The sequence below is a fragment of the Mugil cephalus genome, chromosome 23, assembly GCF_022458985.1.
Source record: "Mugil cephalus isolate CIBA_MC_2020 chromosome 23, CIBA_Mcephalus_1.1, whole genome shotgun sequence".
Classification (NCBI taxonomy): Eukaryota; Metazoa; Chordata; class Actinopteri; order Mugiliformes; family Mugilidae; genus Mugil; species Mugil cephalus.
This window is the reverse complement of record NC_061792.1, coordinates 4,082,527-4,099,206: the sequence shown is the minus strand read 5'-3', so window position 1 is coordinate 4,099,206 and position 16,680 is coordinate 4,082,527. Positions and strand designations below refer to the sequence as shown.

At 45.9% G+C, this 16,680-nt stretch overlaps 1 protein-coding gene and 1 non-coding gene across 8 annotated transcripts in view; one reads left to right on the top strand and one right to left on the bottom strand.

Moving 5' to 3' along the window:
• The first annotated feature begins 12 nt into the window (after positions 1–12).
• The window catches only part of LOC125001154 (cilia and flagella-associated protein 47-like), a 42,261-nt gene continuing 25,593 nt past the window's right edge, over positions 13–16,680 (top strand). For 3 of the 7 annotated variants that reach the window (XM_047577039.1, XM_047577043.1, XM_047577037.1), the window contains exons 1-36: positions 13–644; positions 1,437–1,594; positions 1,689–1,804; positions 2,347–2,485; positions 2,662–2,746; positions 2,877–3,017; positions 3,135–3,304; positions 3,619–3,698; positions 4,045–4,274; positions 4,358–4,568; positions 4,648–4,867; positions 5,083–5,235; positions 5,349–5,547; positions 5,645–5,744; positions 5,830–6,046; positions 6,121–6,365; positions 6,449–6,579; positions 8,012–8,134; positions 8,212–8,343; positions 8,450–8,527; positions 10,263–10,410; positions 10,510–10,589; positions 10,684–10,888; positions 10,987–11,063; positions 11,146–11,341; positions 11,754–11,979; positions 12,855–12,972; positions 13,123–13,223; positions 13,784–13,884; positions 13,986–14,099; positions 14,185–14,410; positions 14,488–14,559; positions 14,643–14,780; positions 15,722–15,803; positions 15,931–16,032; positions 16,279–16,465. In XM_047577039.1, coding sequence (XP_047432995.1) covers positions 501–644; positions 1,437–1,594; positions 1,689–1,804; positions 2,347–2,485; positions 2,662–2,746; positions 2,877–3,017; positions 3,135–3,304; positions 3,619–3,698; positions 4,045–4,274; positions 4,358–4,568; positions 4,648–4,867; positions 5,083–5,235; positions 5,349–5,547; positions 5,645–5,744; positions 5,830–6,046; positions 6,121–6,365; positions 6,449–6,579; positions 8,012–8,134; positions 8,212–8,343; positions 8,450–8,527; positions 10,263–10,410; positions 10,510–10,589; positions 10,684–10,888; positions 10,987–11,063; positions 11,146–11,341; positions 11,754–11,979; positions 12,855–12,972; positions 13,123–13,223; positions 13,784–13,884; positions 13,986–14,099; positions 14,185–14,410; positions 14,488–14,559; positions 14,643–14,780; positions 15,722–15,803; positions 15,931–16,032; positions 16,279–16,465 — 5,245 coding nt within the window. In that variant the 5' untranslated portion in view covers positions 13–500. The remainder of the gene's footprint in view (positions 645–1,436; positions 1,595–1,688; positions 1,805–2,346; positions 2,486–2,661; positions 2,747–2,876; positions 3,018–3,134; positions 3,305–3,618; positions 3,699–4,044; positions 4,275–4,357; positions 4,569–4,647; positions 4,868–5,082; positions 5,236–5,348; positions 5,548–5,644; positions 5,745–5,829; positions 6,047–6,120; positions 6,366–6,448; positions 6,580–8,011; positions 8,135–8,211; positions 8,344–8,449; positions 8,528–10,262; positions 10,411–10,509; positions 10,590–10,683; positions 10,889–10,986; positions 11,064–11,145; positions 11,342–11,753; positions 11,980–12,854; positions 12,973–13,122; positions 13,224–13,783; positions 13,885–13,985; positions 14,100–14,184; positions 14,411–14,487; positions 14,560–14,642; positions 14,781–15,721; positions 15,804–15,930; positions 16,033–16,278; positions 16,466–16,680) is intronic. The other 4 variants (XM_047577042.1, XM_047577041.1, XM_047577038.1 and 1 more) reach the window with 4 other exon arrangements.
• On the bottom strand, positions 3,489–3,560 carry trnad-guc. Its single transcript has one exon. It is a non-coding gene; the product is annotated as a tRNA-Asp (tRNA).

Genomic DNA, 16,680 nt, shown 5'->3' with positions numbered 1-16,680 from the left:
GTGAAAGTTTAGATCAGAGTGTCTATTTATGGTTGTCTGTGTATTGTTTTGTAAAAAACAAACAAAAACATCAGCAAAGAAAAATGGTTCATAAAGTTTCATGCTTAAGATATAAGATATGGGATATATAAGATATTATTATAGTCCTTCAATTTATCTGCGCCTCTTATCAGACTGTCAAGGGATTCCTCGTTTTCCTGTTAGACGAGCAACTCCCGTCAAACCAGACCGCGTGGCACTTCGACAGACGCTGCCCCGCCCACCCGGCCTACCCGAGATGGTAAAACGAGCACCAACCACCCCGAAGCCATCGCCTAGCAACCAGCACCTGTCAAATCTTCGTGTTTGGGTAGCAACGGCAAAGTTGACTATCGGTATGCAAGTCGACGGCAGTGTGGGGTGGGGGGGAGAGAGACGAAACGTGCGCTTTTGTAGCATTTGGCGTGTTTAACTTAAATTAAAAAAGAAGTAAGTACATCAATAAATTGAAAAGGTGCATCATGGATGGGAGTTGTGTTCGAGTGGACCCGCCGTTTGTGGAGTTCAGCGACGTGAAAGTGGGCCAGGTTTACAGGGTATCAGTCACGGCGACAAATGTTGGGAAAACCTCGAAGAAAATATCAATTGAAAAGCCCAGGTCTAAGGTAAACTGTATTTTAAATCAAAAAAAAAAAAAAAACAATAAATAAATTGTCAGTTAGTTAGCCTATCCTGTATTAGCACGTTTATCTAACGTTTTCTATCTACGGTTGGCCTACGCAAATAACGGAATATGTGGGTTTGACTAGAATGTATTTAATTTTATTATTATTATTATTATTAAGTACATTTGTTCATAGGATAATTTTTTTTTATTATATTTTATCTTTCTTTTTACTAGTTTTTAAGAGCATTTCCTTCATGTGCAGCTGGGAACAAGCAATTTCTAAATCTAACATTGTATAAAATTATAAAATTTTTGCGTATGTATTTTTTGACCTTTCCATTTTTTTCTTTTTTTCTTTAAATATTTTACGAAACTTTTCCTGACATGCTGCTACACGGACTGTCAATTATTGTATTTAGAATTATTTATTATATAAAGTCGTGTAAGTTACAATTAAAAAAAAAAAAGATTAAAAAAAATAATAAATTAAATAAAAAGGGAGGCAATATATTTTTTAATTTAATTTAATTTTAATTCATGGAACAAACAGCGCAGCAAGCTCCACACTAAATGAGTTTCTTGTATATTTCCAATAAGTCTTCCAGATCTGTAAAATAAAAAATGGCACAACAAATTTCCTACCACATTTCTCCAACTAATTTTGTTTGCTTTGCGTTTTTTTTTTTTTTTTTTTATCCTTTCCTTTTTGAAATTAATAATGTAATACATGTGTTTTTTTTCTACACATGTAACTCCCTTCGCTTTCTTTTCTCTTCCTTTTCTTCCACAGTTGTTCAGGTTCACATCGTCTAGCCCAGCCGGGGTGGTGGCACCCGGCCTTTCTGTGAGTGGCTTGCTGGAGTTCACCCCAGAAGAAGAGGAGGAGGTCAGAGACCATCTCCTGATTCACACAGATGATGCGGACACCTTGAAAATCCCACTGCGAGGGTACACGAAATCTTTGGGATTAGACGTACTTGGGACATTTTTGTTGGCGTTCATGTGCTTCTCTACGACTAACCCGTTCCGTCTTTTTATTTAGGCTTCCCAGAGCTTGCTCCCTTGTAATGGACTCAATGTTAGACTTTGGCTGTGTTGTAGCCAGCAGTCAGGTGATCAGCAAACAACATCCTATAACCAACCGCGGTTCGGCGCCAGGTAAATTGTTTTAGGAGTGGGGATACTACATCCATAAATCCACAATGGTTTGACTTTGAAATCATGATTGCAGAACAAAAATAAATAAACAAATAAAACAGAAAGACGCTTATGTACAAACAGGAAGAAAAAATAAGTACAGTGAATAAGCCAACATTTCCCTGTAACTGGTGGAGATAGAGCAAAGCGTAGTATTAAGTAAGCGAAATGTGGTCGGTTTCAAGATGACCAATGCAATGAAGTGGGGACGCGTCGTCCATATTTATATACAGTCTATGTCTAAACCCCTAACATTCAACATTACACATATATAGTAGTGACAGATGGTTAATAATACCATGTGTACATCTATATCTGTATATATTTAGGTTTTATTCATCACAGATAGAGAGAACTTTATTACTTTATACGAATAATTCATTTTACCTTTCATCCGCTGATTTAAACATTCGTATTCTACAAGTTGTTTTGGAATCTGGATAAAAATCTCAAGGTTTTATTATTTATTTTGTGTTACGTCTGCTCATGTGTTATCACTGCAGGCCTGTTCCAAGTGCAGTACACTGGAGACTCCTCTCTCCGCATTTCGCCTTCCACTGGAATCATAGCGGCGGGCGCCACCCAGTGGCTGAAAGCGGAACTGCGCACGGATAGACCCCGGCAGATTGAAGAAAAGGCTCTGTATGATAGACTTGATGACAGTACTTCTGTGAACCAATGATAGCATGTAGCATGTGCTGAAGTTACATGCTATATCAAGTCACATATTTTTTCTAAATTCTTTAAAGAGTTTAATGTTTTGTTATTTCCAAATCAGAGACTGTAATGAATTGTGGGTTTACGCTCATCTGTCTCAGGGTGAAGCTCCAGAATCGCTCTGCTGTCGTTCTCAGTATCAGGGCTGAGCTGGTGGACCAGCAGCTTGAGTTGTTTGACCTGCAGGTAGGTCTACAATTAAAATGTAAAGAGTACTTTAGACTTAGACAGACTTTAATGATCCAGGGACATTACGTGGTTCACGCAAAAACCAACCATTTCTGCCTTCAAAACACAAAGTTTTGTCATTTTACAGGGGAATCCTCTCTCCTGTCTGTGGTTTGGACCTGTCTATTTTGGGACATCCTGTGTAGAGAGTGTGGTTCTGAGAAACAATTCACCCCAAGCATGTGACTGGGTCTGCCAGCTCCAGGATTCTGTGGCCGGTACTGAGGTGGTGAGTGCTACTAAAAGAAAAAGAAAAGTTTAACTTGCCATTTGCCTAAATCTGTTAGTCAAAAAAAGTCACCGAATAGTCAAAAAAGAAAAAGCTTTTACTGTGACTGTCCTGTAGGGATCAAACCTCCAGAAGACCACAGACGCCGCCCTGCTGGAGAGAGGGGAGAAATGCAACCGGGCACCTTGCGACGTGTCCCAGGTCTTTGTGTGTGTTCCTAAATACGGTCGACTGGGTCCATATGAGGAAATGACTGTAAAACTACGCTTCAGTCCCGTCTGCAAGAGGTACACTGTCTGTGAATGTGTTGGGAAACCTATGAAAGTACGTCAGGATGACAGTCCAAGAATCCTAAATACGGACACTAAAGAAATAATATTGAAATGTTTTTAGTTACGTAAAGATTGCACTGTAAAGCCGGACGTTTAAATTAAAAAAAAAAAATACTTAGGAATAAAAGAAAAGTAGGAACTCCCCGTCGGGGAATCGAACCCCGGTCTCCCGCGTGACAGGCGGGGATACTTACCACTATACTAACGAGGAGCGGACACTGGAATGTGGGTAGTAGTCTTTTTGAACTAACACGTAGCGTCTCTTTCAGCGCGATGACTCGTCAGGACTACTGCCTTTTCCTGCTGTTTCAGACTGTGCGGAGGAAACACGGCTTCACAAACCATAATGGTACAACACAAAACACTTATATTTCGCCCAGAGTATTGTTAAGCTAAATGGTCCTAAACCAAATCCCATTCTTTCTCTATGGTAGTCCTAAACCATTACTGATGTAATATACTTTTAGAAACTAGTTAGAAATTGATTTTAGAATCAAAATCTTTATTTAGGAAGTCCTGCATACTTGCAGGAATCCTGTTAAGCGACCTGATCATATGTGAAAAGTACCTGCCCACAACTAGTCTTTTTTTTTGTCAAAATCCAGGCTATTCTAATATAGCTTCTGGGGTTGCACTTTTGATTCAAACGTATTAAAGGATCTTGTTGATAATTTCACTTTTCTCTGCCTCTTTAGCCGACAGCAGCGTGGAGCTGGCGGTGACAGGCTCTGGCTTCTCCGTGTCCTTGGTGCCCAGTCCCTCTGACAGATTTGATTTCCTCCGCTGCGCGAAAGGCCAACGTGTGGATCTTCACTGCGCGCTCCAGAACCTCTGCCCTCAACTTCCCGTCGCCTTCCGCTTCCGCAAAATAGCACACTTCACCGCTGAGCCCTCGGCAGGCTCCATCGCTCCTGGCCAACGCCAGGTGATGACTGATTTAGTTATTTAATTATAAAACCATGCAGTGTAGTAACATCATGTTCTCTCTGCTGTTTTTGTTCCTTCCAGGATGTAGTTTTGTCTTTCAGTGCACGACAGCAAGGGAGCTTCCAGGTGTGTCAGAAGCTAGATGTCTTAGGCCACGTCGTTTGTCAGAGTAATGACAACGCTACAGAGGACGGGACTGAACTGAAGATCTGCAGCTTCCACGCCATCACTCTGCACTTATCTGCCGTCTGCTGCAGTGAGACGACGCAGCCCGTCCCTAAGCTAAATCACGGTGAGAATAACACCGGAATCTTTAAATCCACGAATGTCCCGCTGCATTAAACAAACCGGCACGTTGTGCGTCACTGCAGCAGCAGGGACCAACGCTCCCGGGTCATGGCCTCACGTCAGGTGCAGCGACCTGGCTCGCTGTCGCGAAGTAGCGCCCGCTGCCGTCCTCAGCGCCGACAAAACCCGGCTCCACAGACACCGCGGGGAGAGGAGCCGGGACGCGGAGGAGGACGGGTTCCTGGCCTTTCCCAACGACCGGCCGTGCAGCATCAGGCCCGCCTCCTCGCACGGGCAATACAGGTAGAAGTCAGAGCGTCGCACTTTCATGAGCTCAGGCTTGATGGAAGGTAACTAAAATGTAGAAATAAAATCTATTAAACCATTACAAATACATTGGGTTCAGCATCTTGCAAGCAACCAGACACCAAACCGTCCCATTAACCAGAAAACCAATATAACTTTCTGTCACACATGCTGATTAGTCTACGCTTTGTTCTTGTCTTTGTCTTTCTCAGGACCATCTTCACTGGTGTACCCCGCTATCGCTACGTGGACACCAGCTACGCTTTCACTGCGGATGAGGAAGAGCAGAGACAGCGGCACCGGCAGAATTACGCAGACTTCATCCGACAGCTCAGACAAGCACGCGTCCAGAAGATCGAGGAGAGGTAGGCCTTTTAAAGGACGTCATATTTACATAATACACAGTGCTGTACATTTCCATCAACCCAGTGGTGGGTTGTTTAATTAAACCTTGCCTTGTATTGATTGTGGCTTTTAGACGGCAAGGAGATGTGGAGGACGACGTGGACATTGGAATCATTCCCTCCCAAGGGCTTGTTCCTCCGACTCTCGGCATCAGTGACCTGGAGAGGCCTAAGATCTCTGAGACCAAGCCCAACTACAAACATGGTTCCCCAGAAACCAAACGGAGATGTCTTCAAGACAAGATTTCCGGCCAATCAAAAGTTGGTAGCCAGGTGAGATCAACGTTTATTTATTAATATCAGTCGTCATAGTAACAGACATTTACATTTGACATTTCAGTGGAAAATTTACAAAGAAATTTGTCTCCAGCAGGTTTCAAAGGTAATGCGTGCAGTTCCCTGCACCAGCCAGGAGATGGCAGACTGTTACAGGAATCTGACAGCTATGGAGCTCTACCAGGTTGACATAGGTTGGACATTTAACAGTGACAGATAGAGATATTAATATAAATCCAAACATTTTGCAGTCATTCATCTCTCCTTTTTCTTACTCAGGCCCCTTGTTAGTGGACTTTGGTGCTGTGTGCGTGAACTCAGTGTGTGTTCAGAAGCTGGTCCTGGCCAACCGCCTGTCAGCGCACGTGTGGGTGCAGGTGGAGGTGGACTGCCCCGAGCTGCAGGGCTCCTCGCCCCTCTCCCACGTCCTGCCACCCCGCTCTCACACCACCTTACCCCTGACATTTCAAACCAACAAGCTGGGCCCCTTCTACAGGTCGGTGTGAGGAAGCAGCTCATTGCATTTAATTACGCTTCAAATGCAACGCGGATCTTTTTTCTTTCCCCCAGGCCCGTATCCTACTCTATAAACCGGAAACACCCCGGTCAGATTCTGGTCCGGGCCCAGGTCGTCCCGTTGGCGCTGGAACTTTCCACCAACCTGCTGGTTCTCCGCCCAGACCCCAACCTGCTGGCTGCGTCGGGATACAGGAGCTCGGTTACCCTCAGAAACCCCTGTAACCACGCTGCTGAATTCACATGGCGACCAGTTGTCACAGAGAGAGGCATCCTGTTCTCCGTTAGGCCAGCAACAGGTGCCACAAGAGGCAGCTCACTTTTGGTAAATATCCAGAGTGAAAATTTTGGATTGAGGCTGATGCAATCCCCGTCTCTGTAGGTGTAGTGGAGCCGTACTCGGAGTTGGACTGTGAGGTGGTGTGGCATCCTTCGTTCTCCTCCCCTTCAGAAGGAGACTTTGACCTGTGCGTCCAAGATGGCAACTCGGAACGTCTGCACTGCGTCGCCGAGGTTCGTCTGTGGAACAGGGAGCATAACTTATCTACAGTCTTACTGCTTGTAGAATTCAAATTGCACCACAAGTACAAATTGCTCGCAAAGCTGTAGGCTACGTACGTAGGTTACGCAGCCTTAAGACGTTTAAGAACTTTTGGATCTTGTGACTGAAGTCAAACACTCTCGGGGGTCAGCCGCGGATGTTAGATTTGAGTCAGACAGCCACTCTGGCAACCAGAGCTGGAAATTCAGCTTTCATCTCTTCAGCAGTGCTTAGGCATTTGGACGACAAGCGAGCGTCACGGTTTCATTCAGTTGGATAAATAGCACTTAAAGTGTCAAGATAAAAGCGGTGTTTTTCTAGCTCAAAAGTGTTAATTGAGGCAATAAATCTGTCATGACAAGGCCGCGTCAGCGGGGAGGGGAAATTGGCATACTTAGACGGAAAGAAGTGTCTTTCAGAGTTGCTACAGGTCATGCGGTTCGGGAGAGGGGTCGCCGTGGTTGGTGTGCGGGCAAATGCCACGCTAGCTACGTTTCCATTACAGTTTTTCGCGAAATAAAAGCGACATTTCTGAAATTTCAATAAAGTGCGTGTTTCCACTGAAAGGTGTTTCACGAAGTGTCGTCACGCTTGACTTGACTTTAAGGTAGACCACCTCATGACAGCATAAAAGCGATATCTGAGAGGTCTTTTCGTAAGGTGGGCGTTTCCATTCCGAGTTTTTTATTTCTAGGGGTAAGCAATCAACACCACATGGATTAGCAGCAGTAGTAGCAGGAATTACGGATATCTCCGTTCAGACTCTCTTCATCTGTCACGGTTCTCAGCCGATACGTCCTCCAGGCAAGGAAGCTGAAGGAAACACACGGCACCGTGACACATGCTGTCAGATGCCTAGTGCGGTGCAACAAGCCGAAGTGCGTTTTCCCGTATCAAACACAACTCTCGACAACTGCCAGCTTAGATTCACGGGAGCTACGTTTGATTCGTAGAGTATGACGTTTTCTCCCCGGCAGTCTTGAGGCGTCAACAGAAGCCTTCAAACTCACTCCTTCGACACGGGAAATGGAAATTGTAGTTGAAAGCTCTTGAAGCATGAATTCTGGGGGACTGTTGAGGTTACTCACCAAAAACATCCATTATAAAAACTACATATCAACAATTACAAGAGGCCAAATCCATCAAAGAAGCAGATATGGATTTCTGTTCTTGACAGCAGCCCCGGTGGACCGGAACACAAACCAACACCAAGAACCGTCTGATCAATGGAAAACTCTTTGGCACTGGCTGTTGTTTTATTAACATTATTCTTTTCACTGAGCTGTGATCGTCCTCCAAGCACCGTCAAAATCAATTTGTATTACCCGTATTTGAACTAACAAGGTCAGACAAGTTGAAATAAATGCAGAAGTTTAAATATCAAATAACAATCCCGTAACACAGGTTGGAGCCACCAGTGTCCAGCTGGCAGAGAAACACATCGTGTTTGAATCAGTGCCTCTAAACATGCCTTCTACCAGGACTGCAGTCCTACACAACACCGGACGGAACCATGCCTACTACCAGGTGCTCACACATACTCCATCCACACGCAAAACGACAAAATCAGCCAGTCTCTTTACATCTTTGTCCGCCTGAGGCAGGTTCTGGACGTGTGCCCTCTGCCAGGCATGGTGGTGAGTCCCTGCGAGGGCGTGGTGCCAAGCAGGGGCCAGGCCACGCTCAAGATCCACTTCAACCCAGACTGTGTCATGAAGTTTGACGCCAGAGTCGAGGTTAGAGGGAGAGAGGTGGAAGGAAAACAGACGGTTGTGTGTGTGTGTGTGTGGAAGAACTCCCAAATCTGTCCCAAATCACTGCATGGTTACGTTATTATTACAGATCGCTCTGAGGAACATGAAGTCCGCTGAGCTCAGAGTGGGTGGATCAGTGGAGCCTCCAAATGTGGACATCAGCGTGGTGAGTGTTGTTCTTTTGATGAATTATAAACCACAGGGGGAAAAAAAAACATGAGAGAAGGAGCTAAGATAAAAATGATTCCATGCATACATGCAAACGTTAAGGATGAAATATCCTTAGCTAGTTTGAGATTTCGCTTGATCACCAGGGGAGACCAGGTGATGCTAATGTCAGTGGGTTATACATGAACCGGAGGGCTAGAGGGTTAGAATCCCCCGTACATGGAGCACATGTTAAAGCAGGGGTGTCAAACTCATTTGACCTCAAGGGGGGCGGACCAGTAAGCAGTAACCATTAATTAATAATAATATACATTTTATTTATAAGCGCCTCTCGGAACCTCAAGGTCACTTTACAATGAAATAAAATGAAGGTGAAATACAAAATTAAATAAACATGAAAATAATAATATATAACAGATCACCAAAAATAAGTAAATAAGTAATTAAATAAACAAGAAGACGATAATATAGAGAGACCACAAAATCAAAAGTCAGTTTGGAGGAGAGGTAGAGTTGGGTGTCGTCGGCATAGCAGTGAAAGCTAATATTGTATTTTCTGAGGACGTGGCCAAGGGGAAGGATGTAAATAAGGAAAAGGAGGGGTCCTAGGACAGAGCCTTGGGGAACGCCGGATGTGACGGGGAAGGGTCAGGAGCAGTGGGAGTTGACCTTGATGTAGTGGAAACAGCCGGAGAGATATGATTTGGACCAGAGGAGAGATGTGTCAGTGATGCCAATGGCGGAGAGTCTATTGATGAGGACTGAATGGGAAATTGTATCAAATGCAGCGGTTATGTCTGTACATACTCTGGACAAACCCATCATGACGTCACCCATTGGATTATGAACGTCGAAAATGAAGCCCGAAGCGGGCAGAACCTGTGGGGGCCATGTTGGATGAGCTTTACTCCACCCACACTCGGATATTCCAGATAAGGACATGGGGGTTGTTTGGGGCGGAGCTAAAGCAGCCTGGACGTTGAGACTAGCCCACCCAAGTTTCTGCTACCTGTTAGCTCAGGCTGCCGTCCGTCACTCAAAGCAGTAACACCTTTAATTATGGTCGTTTTATTGTACCAGGCTGTAAACATGTTTAATGTTGGAGATTTGCTCCCTTTTGGAGCCAGCCTCAAGTGGCCACTCGATGAACTGCAATTTTCCGCACGGGCTTCAGGTTGCTGCCTGGTAAAAGCGTATTAACCTATCAATAACGAAAACTCCAAATGTTTCCCTTTGTTTTAGTGCAGATAAGTAATGAACAACCGGACATTTTTTTGAGAAAAAGTGTTGTCAGTTTCATCTTATGGCCACACCTCCGGAAGTTACTGGAAAAATTTTGCACTTTGCAAATTCATCCTGTGGGCCAGATTGGACCCTTTAGCGGGGCCGCTTTTGGTCCCCGGGCCGCATGTTTGACACGTGCGTGTTGAAGTGTTCTTGAGTGAGATGCTGAACGCCGAGTTGCTCCGCACTGGCGCGTGCGTTAATTTGTGTGAACATTTTATTCCAGACATTCTTAGTCGTATGTCGGGACTGAGTGATTGCAGTCTTTCATTTTTACTATTGACCGTCTATATTTTGATCTGCGGCACCAACACAATCAGCATAAAGAAGCGTACGTTCGTCAGACTGATTGCACATTGAGCGAAGGACCTGTTGATGATTGTAATGATGTCACGTTACATTACATGACTCTTTGAGATTTATTTTCATTCCTCCCTCTCTCTTTTCAGTCCCATTTTCAGTTTTATGGGGTCCACGCTGGATCACGGCGACTGATACCATTCGCTCTGACCAACCACTCGTCGGCGGCAGCTCGCGTCGCCTTGGACCTGTCAGAGCATAAAAACTTCTCCGTCCGGCTCCCTCGGCCCTCGGAGAGTACGCATTCACGCACAAATAGCATGACATCGATGTGTTATTAAGTATTACAAGTCATTAGAAGTGCGTTTTTGATTATTTCTGTGCACTTTCTGGCAGAGAGGGAGTCGGGCTGGAGCGTCGTGGACATTCAGGCCCACCAGACGGCCGACTGCTCACTTAGCTTCTCCCCCAGCCAGGTAAGATTTGAACACACAGCCTCACACGACGGGTTAATTATGGATTTATACCTCGGTTTACTGGCAGCTTTATAAAAAAGACGTCCTCCTGCAGATGGCCACCTATTACTTCGACCTGCCGATGATGGTCAATGGAGTGAGATGGCCCGCTTCTTCCCTGCATCCTTTCCCCACCCAATCCTCCTTGTCCTCCTCGTCCTCCTCCTCCTTACGGACATCTAGCAGCAGGAGGCACGTGGTCAAAACGTTTTCTCACCCCTCCTCGAGCACACAGCAGGCGCCGTGCGTTCAGGCCACAGGTGGGCGGGGTCATTAATGTGAAGATAATGACGAATAATCGAAATCACACGGCTAAGTGTCACGTTTCTTTCCTTTGCCGCGTTTATGATGCATTCAGTGCTCTGCGCCCCGTTGGAAATGTCCCCCTCGAGCTTAGAGTTCCACGTGGAGCCACAGTTTGAGAACTACACCAAGGTAAGGCTTCGCTTTTACGTCAGCGCTACCGTATGTCCGACAGTCGTGATGACGGCACCTTTTTTTTCTTCTGCTCCTGCAGGAAGTCGAGCTGAAAGCGGCGGGCGAAGAGAGCGCGTGCTGGCGCGGTGCCACCGGGGGGCGCGTGGACTGGTGGTTCGGCTGCAACGGCGGAGGAGAGGAGGAGCTGTGCACAGCGTCTCCACCGGGCGGCAGCCTGGGGCCCGGCCAGTCCGTCTCCGTGGTGATCAGCATCAGGACCGAGGCTGTCAGAAAAGGTGACGGAGATGGACGAACGCACTTTTCGTCAGATCGCGCCGTCGCACTTTATATCTCACTCGCCCACACATCTGGGGGAACGGGATGACACCCGACATATGTCACAGCTTAACAGTGCGTGTCACCTCTCATAATATAGTTTCACTTGAGCTAAAACTAAGTAAAGCAAATGCCATCGGACTCAGTTAGAAAATGTTCTCATGCAGTTTTGGACCATTAAATCACGCAGCCTTAATGTTGAGCACTGGGCCGTAAATCAGGAATTATGTCTCACCCGGGGACACGTCTTCTTGAGACGACGCTAAAAATCAAATCAAGCTGAGAGACACCAAAAACTGCCCAGTGCTTTTCTGTATGATAAACCTGATAAACATAAATCCACACTTCTCCAACGCACTTTCTTTCTCGTAGGGTGTGACAGAGTGACCAAACTGTCCCTCCCTCTTTACCTGGGACGCAAGGGAGAGGAGGCGACAGGAGAGGAGGAGACACCCCAGCCCTACAGAGAGCTGTCGGTCATCGTTACCGACTGGCATCCCAGTATCACCTTCCACCCGCCTCAGATCCTTCTAACCCCAGCACCCCTGGACAGAGATTCAGCCGCGACACTCACTCTGCTGGCGGCTGGATACCCAAGGTCGGTTCACAGTGACGCGCAAGACAACTTTCACAGTTTTACAGATTTTGAAAAGAAATATAACGAAGCGGCACGTCATTTTCTCCAGCTTGTAGCAATTTAGCATCTGTGTCGTGTTGATCCGTCGGGCTAAATGCGGTCGGTCCGTCATAGTCTTGATTTAGTCCAGAAATAGTCGTTGAAAACTGGGTTGTGTTTAGCCCGTCCGATTTTGTTCAAATTTAGTCCGAAAGTAGTCGTTGAAAACTGGGTCCTGTCTTCTTGAAGACGTCTTTTCAACGACATGAAAATGACGGCTTTTCACCTTTCACCTTTCAACCAAATTTAGACGTCATTTAGACGTCATTTAGACGTCTTTTCAACGTCTTTTCAACTACTTTTTGCTGGGTGGGTAATGTCAGATTTCACTTAGATCGTAAACCAACAAATGAATCCATAATAATAACAGGAATATATAATATCAGCAGTACATAAACCCATGAAACTTAAAGCAATGTGCAGACTGACTCAGTGAACATAAATACATCGGAGCCAATGGCGGCTCCTGCCAAAGCTCTCGCCACGCGCAGCTTGAATTTGCTCATTGTTATGTAATTCTAAACATTCTGGTGCCTTTTGATTCCAACACATTATATCACATCAGAAAAAGCTTGAATATTTTATAAACTCTAGTGAAATGCATCACTGAGATTAAAAATGATCATTTGAATGAGTAACAGAAACCTTCAAATATTAGTAAATATCAGGGTTTAAATGATCAAAGTTAGTTTGTCTCAGCGTCCACTGCCAGACGTCCACGCCTCTAAGTCCTTCTGATGAATTTTCCTTCAGAGTTCTCACATAATTCTGGGTGTGTGTGCTTTTCGCGTGCGCAGCGGGACGAGGCTATCAGCTGAAGTGGACGACGTGGAAGCGGAGGACGGGACGAGGGTACGTCCCGTCTCTGTCGCCTTTCCTGCGGGCGACACCGTCGCCGCTCGGGACGCCGACCAGGTACGCTTAGACACGCAGCTGCGTTTCATCCTGATGTTTACAGCACAATCGCCATCATGTCGCTAAACCCACCCGGTGATGGGTAGCAAACGACTGCTGTCTCCTGTCCACGATGAAATAACCCCCCGTTTGTCGTTCTACCGCCGACAGGCAGCCCACGGCAGCACCCTGCAGTGCAGCGTGTCATTCTGCTCCGCTGTCCCTTTGTCCCTCTGCACGACCATCACCTTCACTGACCACCTGCACAACAGGTGACCTCGTTTGTCATTTCATTTTAGCCCTGAAATGTGCTCTTACCACCAGGGAGGCGTTAGCATAGTTATCCAGAAGCTGCTTATTAGTTTAATTGGTCTAAATCAAAGCTGAGGAACAGCTCAGCCTAAACCTGGTTCAGGTAGGTGGTAGGGGAGGGGAGGGATGGGGTGTGAGGGACTGAACCAAGGCCCACAAACACAAAAATGAATCAACCAGCAAATGAGACCGAGCCTAGACCTATAGCGGCATAACTACGAGATGGTTCAGTCTTAAGCCTGACCTTAAATGTATCTGTGTCTGACTAACGAATCCAAACTGGGAGCTGGTTTCACAGTAGAGGAGCCTGATAGCTGAAGGCTCTACCTCCCATTCTACTTTTAGAACCTCTAGGAACCACAAGCAGACCTGCACTTAGAGATCGTAGAGATCTGTTGGGATGAGATATGATGGAGGCCTTTCAGGTCCTCGAATGTAAAGAAACAGTTTTTATTTTTGCTTTGTTATAGTTATACAATCAGTTTTTTTCTGTCCGTCTCTTCGTCCATTTCTTCCTCAGGTTTAAGGTTAAGTTGTGCGCAGTCGCTGACAACTGTGTGCTGACAGCCTGGCCCTACATGGCCCTGCACAACTCCAAGCAACAGATAGTTCTCAAGACGGGTATTATGTAACACACACAATATATATATATATATATATATATATATATATGGAGCATTTTTTTATTTTATCCGTTCACCATTCCCCTCCTTGACACCCAGGGGCCACGGCCGTCGAGGCGACCTTTCAGCTCTATGAGACGCCGAGTCCCGCCTCCGTCCAGACGTCGTCCCCGTCGTCGTTCGATCACAACAGCTCAGCGAGCAAGAACTCGGGTCAGATAACGGAAAAGCGCGTATCGTAGCTGTTTTTTTTTTGGTGCGTTCTGGTGTGTTCAGTTCGCGTCTCTACCTCCTTCAGAATCCCTTTCCGACAGCGACAGCTTGGGCAGACGGGCCAGCGGGGACACAAATAGCTGCGCTTGCAGAGGCACCCCGGCCAATCTCAGTGTCCCGCGATTCCCCGCTGCCGACACGGAGGAAGGTCTGTATCATCTGAATGTTTTACTGGCGGTGGAGAGGTGGTTTAGCCTCTTCGGGTGGCCCGGCGCACCATACCCTATCACTGTACCGCACACGCTCAGAAGGTACAACGACTCCCCAGAAAGCCACATTTAAAGGCTGGTTAATTCTACCTTTGACGTCGCCTCCTCTCTCCATTCAGGGTTGCGTCGAAAATTCAAACAAACCATTCCAACGGACGGACTTATCGCGTCAGTCAAAGTAAAGATTCAAGGTGCGTACGTTTGAGGTCTGCACGTTGAATGCTGTTTCATATATATTCCTCTTGTTATTGTATCGTTTATATATTGTGTGTAGGTCCGTAGTGGACATGCTTCACCACTTGACCGGCAAACAGATTCCCGGTATTCCTCGCTGCCAGACCTTTTCCAGTGACGCAGAGCAGCGCACCAATCAGCTGCTACAACAGCACGAGGCCATGCTTACTTTCCTCAGGCAGGTGACACGCGCTCAATCCTCTTGGCGCTCGCAATTTAACACGTTGTTGTTGCGCCTTGATAAATACTTCAGTCACCTTCAGTGTCGGCGATACAAGGTAAAACACGCACAGGCGGGAAAACAAACAGTGAGCCAGATTTGCTCCATGATGCATCATGAAATGAAGTGACGCTCTAACGTCGTGTCAGATTGCAGGGAGCGCGCATGTAACGGACCGATAGGGATGGAACGATGCGTCCCAAGACGGTTAAAAACCGATACAAATGTGCGACGGTTTGTCGAGATGAAAAATAAATCGCGATGCCCTTTTCAAACAGCAGAGGGCGACATCTAGTTTTGTGTTCACTTGATCGACATCATACATAATAAAAAGAGATTCTCTTTGATTTGTTAAGGAGAAAATATAATTTGTAGTTGAATATATACGTACGTTATACGTTACTATGCATTCATTGCGTAGTTTGTGTTTTGAAATCACGTCCTACCTCAGAAATGTTTTTTTGCCTTTTTGCTTCTTCTGTTATAATTTTTCTGCGAGCTCATTCTGTTATAAATTGCTAGGAGTCAAGTCACCAATGTGGAACGGAAAACCATTTGTTTCAATCCCTGAACGTGACTGTGCAAAAGCCGAATTGTCCCAGCGTCCTCAAATGAGCACTTAGCTAATTAGCAACGTGGTATCTCGTTACTATTGATAATTTTTTTTTAAAAAAAGTTAAATTTGCGCGTCATATCAAACTACAAAACGTTAAGTAAACAAGTTTCAACCGCATAATCTTAGGAGGCGTACCATTTCCACTTTTGTCCTGTGACTGGAATTGAAGTTTTACTATCGCTAATGTCCCCATATGAGGACACAGGGTCTTGGAAGGTTAAAAAAATGAATGAAAATCATGCTGACTATTTTTTTTGTCTGTCTACTATAACTGTGTGTTCAGGGTGCAGGGAGCCTCCCTTTGTCATATCAGACCAGAGTACTTGCTAGATGCACTGGAGTTTAAACACTGGTGCTCCACGCAGGTATATAAACCAACACTAATTAATTCAATGGCACGTCCTATGAATTCATTTTGGAGCACTGACACTTGACTGAACGCTTCACTGAGGCCTTGAATGGTGTGTACATATCTGTTCTTGCGTTTCCCAGTCAAATAAAGAGAGCGCGGAGCACGGGTTGGACTACAGCAACGTCGACTTTGAGTCTCTGAGCAAGCGGTCTTGGACAGACGTGCTCCTGCAAATATACAAGGTGACTTCTCCTCCTCCGCCGTTAGATTATTTATCATGGGCGCGTGCAGTTAAAATATGTTTCCCAGATTTTCCCTGGAAAATAGCCGCAATTTCACCTCCTACGTCCGTCCCTTTTTCTCTACCTTCCAACAAGCCCTTGTCAGAAATACCCCAACCTTTGATCGTCAATAAGTGTCAAAGGCTGACAGGAAACACTTCAACTCACAAGGGAAGTCAATTTAAGCATTTTTCTGCACGTGCCTAGGTGCTGGTGCTGCGTCGGGTGTCAAAGAGCAGCCGCAACACAACTCTGAGCCGCAAAGACGTGGGAGGAATCCTCCCTGTCGGTTCGCAGCCCCTGGCCAGCAACATCTACTCGTCCTGGGAGCTCCAGCTGCTCTCATGGCTCAACATGCACTACCAGAGCATGAGGAAGAGCATATGGGATGCAGGTAAGACATAACGCGTGCATTTTATTAACCCATTATGGGGCAAGGTCAGGAGCACGTGGTTTTCATTCAGCCAATCAGAGAAGATCAAGGAAACATTCTCAGTAGTGGTGTTTGGATCGATACCGAAATGTCGATACATACTATAAAATTGAGGCTGGTATCGGCGATACAGTTTAGGTATTTCCCACTGTTTTCCTACATTCCCTCAAATGACT